Source organism: Brachyistius frenatus, unplaced genomic scaffold (assembly GCF_029030835.1).
Source record: "Brachyistius frenatus isolate BFR_SWC_R1_liver_20210118 unplaced genomic scaffold, ASM2903083v1 Contig_160, whole genome shotgun sequence".
NCBI classification, from domain to species: domain Eukaryota; kingdom Metazoa; phylum Chordata; class Actinopteri; family Embiotocidae; genus Brachyistius; species Brachyistius frenatus.
In genome coordinates, this window is record NW_027210759.1 from 773,622 (window position 1) to 779,382 (window position 5,761).

Here is a 5,761-nt window from a genome sequence, read left to right on the forward strand (position 1 = left end):
AGTCCTCGTCAGCCCCAGTTACTCGTGGAGCGCCTCAGGGTTCACTGATATACCTCCTTATACAGTCCGATAATAGGCTACATCTGATTTTTTTCTGTCTGCTTAAATCTTCAGTAAATGTAAACGATTGAATATCTGGAAATTTTCTGCAGTTAAATTTGGACAAAACAGAGATTCTTGTTTTTGGTCCAGAAAGTCTGCATACGTAGATCAAGCCATAAATTAGTGTCATCAATCCACATTTGTTATTGGAGTTAAATCATTCAACCTCAATTCATCTCCGCTTTAGTTTGGGTTTCATTTAAAGTTTGAATTGCTGCGAATATGGATGTTTTTGGTAGAGCAGAAAGAAACACAAGAAATGCATAAAATAAGATTGGTGTCATTTATTTTCTAACAAGCCCCCATTCTTCTGGTCAAGATGTGAAAAAGCTGCATGTCAATTAGAAAAGACACAACCGCTTATTGTGAAGTATAAAATACAGTAAAAATGTTCATTACAACACGAATGCTGCTGCATATAAAGATGGGTGATGCGTCTCCACTTCCTCCTGCTGCACTAAAGTGAAGCCAAAATCCCAGATACAGGTTAAAGGTACGGTTCATGCAGCAGATTCAATCATGGAGGAAGAATCTGGGAGCTGAGGTCAAAAAGTCTTCCTGCATAGATCGCTAAGAAAATGTGGTTGAACCACAAGTTCAATCACGACATCTTTCTGTGGAAATCTGCCGTTTGATAAACTCTGTAAGGGAGAGGAAAATAAATACTTGACATGGTCCATCTTTCAAATAATCTTCTATCTCACACGTATGAAACCAGAAGAAAGTAGGGGCGTGACATCACTGCAAAGTATCACCATTTACTTTGGCAATATTAAAGTTATTAAAGTCCTTCGTACCTGCAGTGTGGACACAGAAAAGGAGCTCTTCCTCCAACGGTTCTTAGAAATATACAAAAGTTCTTCTAGTCTGAAAGCACCTCAAAGGAGATGATAAGGTTCGAGGCCTGTTGCCGTGTGTGAGAGCGGTTCTGATAAGCTGGTCAACCGTTCACTCACTTCCCACAGCTTCTTTGCCAGCGCGTCGTCTCGTCCTTTGGCCCCCACTTGTTGCAGCGCACAGTTGGAGAAGTAGCGTCCGCTGAGGGGCTCGATGCCCTCCTGCAGGGCGCAGTGCAGCGTGGTCTGGGACCCTCCATCAGGGTCCAGCAGGAACAGCTTGGCGAAGGGCATCATGAGGAGCTGCAGCCACCGGTTCGCACTGCGACACAGTTCAGTGTAGACGACTCCTGAGAACAACAGAGGTGATACAAACACACATCCAGCTAGTGTTTCTGGTCAAATACTGCCTGGTTTAAGAGTTACTCAGCACTCTTCTGACTTCATGCTGCAGCTTCAAGACAGTAAAACACTGAAAATCCTCAACAGAGACAGAACAATACGCTGACGTGCAGGAAGCAGGAAGCTGCAACCTCCGCTGGGAACAAGTCAAAGCTGCGCTGCTTGATCAACATCAGCACCCGAGTTACACATGGTTTTGTGATTCTTGCCATATCACACATTTGCTTGGTCAGCATATAGTTGAGCTGAGAGTGCTTTTGTCACACTCAGAAAAACAGCCCCTAAAATGCTTCAGAAGGTCTCCGGCATTGAAGCGATGAGCTTTTGCAGGTTCGTTGCACCATGAATTCATCTCAGAGCGTCCGACTGTCAACACCGAGAAGGAAAACCTGAAAACCTGAACCGTGTTCGGTTCTCCAACATGACGACAGGCTCGTTCGTTGTCCGGTGAAAACGAGCACGTTTCTCGCCTGCAGTGACACAAGCGTGTCTCGTCACCCTCGCTGGATTCGGCTCCCTGAAACTTCCCCGAAGGTTTGGACACAAACTTCGATGTGCGCTCTCTGCTGAAGTTTCAGGTTCACGGTGAGATCGCTAACGTGCACATGCCGAAGGTCACAAAGATGCGTTTATAACTCCGGTGCTGTTGTTGTTCAAGCATAACTGTGAATACCGACTCGGAGGTCGGAGCCGCTCGGCGCTCCTCACAGCAATTCGAAAACATGACATCGTGGGAAACAGTCTCAACGTTGCGGCGGGCGCTGACCTGGGTGCAGGCAGTAGCAGGTGACGCCGCTGCCCTCCAGCCGGTTGGCGAGCTCCCTGGTGAAGAGGACATTACACAGCTTGCTGTGACAGTAGGCCTGAAAGTGGTGCCAGGCAGACCGACCCGACACGACATCCTTCCGCGACGCCAGCAGCGGGAAGTCGATGTTTCCGAGGCGGTGCAGGAGTGCGGCCACCGTCACCACTCGGCCGGCACCGCACTGCTGCAGCCGCTCCAGCAGCAGGTTGGTGAGCAGGAAGTGGCCCAGGTGGTTCACCCCAAACTCCACGCCGAAGCCGTCCTCGGTACAGCCGGGACCCACGACACCTGGAACACAGTGCCTTCGGTCACTGATCCTGACACTTAAATACTCAAAGGAAATTCATTTAAGGTAAAAGAATAATAAGTGAGAAATGACATCCTCACCTGCGTTGTTGATGAGGATGTCCAGTCGGGGTTCGGTCTTCAGGAAAGTTGCAGCAAAACTGCGAACAGACTTCAGACTTGCGAGATCCAGCTGCATGAACACGACCTGGTTGTTCCCACTTTCCTGAAGAACATTACATCAACAACACTGCTGGTGAATTTCACAAAAACAGCGAATCTCTGACATGCAGTGCACATTGTGCAACCTTTGTAGAAACAAGCCTTTCTGAACTATGTTCAATCCCTTCAGTTTCCTCCAATCAGGTTCTGGACACATCTCAAGGACGAGTTGAAACAACTGCTACATCTAATCTTGCGTAGCAATATGAATAAAAATGAATGGGAGGTTTCAGATTTTAATATTTTTCCCTTCATCATGATGGATTACTGGATGTAGTTTTTGCGATGGGCAAAAGTGCAAATTAGACACAATAAAATTAAATCTACAGCACAAAAGAATATGGGAAAAGTGAAGGTCTGAATATTTTCGGAAACATCTGTAAATGACCGCACATGGATAAGTTCAACTAAGATAAGATCCTCGTTTTGGAGCGACTGTATGCTTTCTATTCATCATTTTGTCAGTGTACTAATCAGTGTTCTGTGAACTCTCAGTGGTCTTCATGGACTGTAGTACAGCAGTGAGACTGCTGTGAAAGCCTGCTCACCCTGCGGATGTCGTAAACAGCAGCCTCAGCTCTCTCCTTGTTGCGGCAGGCCAGAATCACCCTGGCGCCTCTCTTGGCCAGATCCAGAGCCGTGGACCTGCCGATGCCAGTGTTGCTGCCTGTGAAATGAGTCACAAACATCAAACTTCCACACCAACACACAAACCAAGTCAAAGACACCAACCTGTCAGTCAAAAGCGGAACAGATCAGTGATGCCTTCACTGAACAGCCAACACAGCTTGTAAAACAACAGATTAGTGCAACAGTGTAAACAGAGCGCTGCTCTTCCTGTGAATTTGATAGATAATACAAGTAACATTTGATCTTAATACAAAGCCCAAAATACACAATCAATATCTTCCAACACATTCTAATTTGTAGTAAGATGACATCATGTAAACATTTACTACTATTTAGTCAAATATTCCTTCTGTTGCAGCAGAAGTCAAATCAATGTTACAACGTAACAAACGTAATTAAACGTGCTCACGTGGCTATCAAAACAATACAAATGGATTAGCAATCAGACACTGTGGACTTGCAGCGGAGAGGAATATATTTATCGTAAAGGTCCTATGAAATCTATACTTGAATCTGTTCATGTTTTTCATATTTCAACTTTTATCGCTCAATAAATATTCAATTTTAAAAGTCCATTTTTCTCATGAAATATAGCAGTAAAATAAAACGTTCCGTTGGGTTCAATGAGTGCACAATAATACACACTTCAAAAATATCATCACTTCAGAATATCTGAATCTAAAAGCAAATAAATATCAAGCCTGAAGAGTTCATGTTTTGATTCTTAAGTAGGATGAAATAAATACCACTTAAACGCTGCAGCATTTCATGAGTACTTTTACAGAAGTGTGTATGTATATTTTGTGTTGAAAGAATGTGCTTATGTGCACGTTGTTCTGTGTATCTGTATGTTTAATGTTCTGGGTTTTTCAAACGTCGCCGGTTCGTTTGCTTTTTCACAAAAACACCTGTTAGCTCCGGGACCCCGATGTTCGCTATCACGCACGAGGCCCGTGTGGAGCTTCCGGTCGGAGGTACCTGTAACAGCCGCCGTCTTCCCCTCCAGCTGCACCGAACTGGAGCATCTCGCTCCTCTGAACACGCCGTAGTAAACCAGCACATACAACCAAACAGCTCCTGCTGTAAAGTAAAGCAACGCCGACATCACTGCACCGGACAGAAACCAAACAACGTCAAATTCGCCAGAGTTACCCTCCCCTTCCGGTTACGACTTTCTTTCAAAATAAAGTCTTTGTGTATTGTATATACGGTCTGTGGTGCGAACCAAGCATGTTGTTTTGTTGTTTTTTTGTGATTGTATGATCCGAATATAGCCCAAATAAATAGGTTTAAGGAGAGTGTCGCAAATAGAGCTTTTCTTTAACATGGCAAATTGATGTATTTTGAAAATCGTAAATAATAATGAGGAATTTGCATTAACAGTTTAAGCAGCTTCCGGTACAGCTTCCTGGTTTTATCGGTTTTTTTCCCCTCCATATGGCGACGGGATGATTTGCCTTAAAGTAACTCCCCTGGTATTAATTAAACCCCTAAAACGTATTCTTCTTTCATTAAATGTATATATTACAAAAAAGATGTTTCCCCTCAGGCCTTGAAATGGCCTAAATGTAACTTGGCAGCTTCGCCCCCATTGAGTTGGTAAAGATAGGCAATATGAATATGCAATTGGTCCCCACCTCCGACAACCACATAACAACAATTGTTACGACATAATTTGGAGGATGAATGTTTTGGTTTTTGGTTTTTTTAACAATTAAAACACAGCAAGCTGAAAAAACGCTGTAGGCTACAGTACAAATTTAGAAATAAACAACGCTAAACATAAAGTCCACACTGGGCCCGCCGTGCTGCTGCACCCTCCCCACCACCTGCACCCGCCGTGCTGCTGCACCCTCCCCACCACCTGCACCTGCCGTGCTGCTGCACCCTCCCCACCACCTGCACCCGCTGTGCTGCTGCACCCTCCCCACCACCTGCACCCGCCGTGCTGCTGCACCCTCCCCACCACCTGCACCCGCCGTGCTGCTGCACCCTCCCCACCACCTGCACCTGCTGTGCTGCTGCACCCTCCCCACCACCTGCACCCGCTGTACTGCTGCACCCTCCCCACCACCTGCACCCGCTGTGCTGCTGCACCCTCCCCACCACCTGCACCCGCTGTACTGCTGCACCCTCCCCACCACCTGCACCCGCTGTGCTGCTGCACCCTCCCCACCACCTGCACCTGCTGTACTGCTGCACCCTCCCCACCACCTGCACCCGCCGTGCTGCTGCACCCTCCCCACCACCTGCACCTGCTGTACTGCTGCCTGCCTTGATTTCACTTCCGTCCTGTCCTTACCGCTGGTGCCAACTTCTTCACTACTCCACTCTTGCATTAGCACATTTACATTTCTCTGTTAGGCCCCGTCCAGACGATGCTGCGCTACTGAGGCACCCCCCAACCACTTCCTAGTATGTGAACTAATCAGTCTCTCCAGCCTTTCTGTCTTACAAAGTGAACACTCATATAGTGTCA

The 5,761-nt window shown here is 46.5% G+C and overlaps 1 protein-coding gene across 1 annotated transcript; it reads right to left on the reverse strand.

Annotated features, from left to right (window-relative positions):
• Positions 1 to 371: 371 nt before the first annotated feature.
• LOC138631595 (dehydrogenase/reductase SDR family member 13-like) lies at positions 372 to 5,761 on the reverse strand. Its single transcript, XM_069716628.1, has 6 exons — positions 5,532 to 5,761; positions 4,261 to 5,111; positions 3,201 to 3,319; positions 2,533 to 2,656; positions 2,107 to 2,433; positions 372 to 1,288 (listed from the first exon to the last, which is right to left on the reverse strand). Exons 2-6 carry the CDS (start codon positions 4,385 to 4,387, stop codon positions 981 to 983), a joined length of 1,005 nt encoding a protein of 334 aa, XP_069572729.1. The 5' UTR covers positions 4,388 to 5,111; positions 5,532 to 5,761; the 3' UTR covers positions 372 to 980.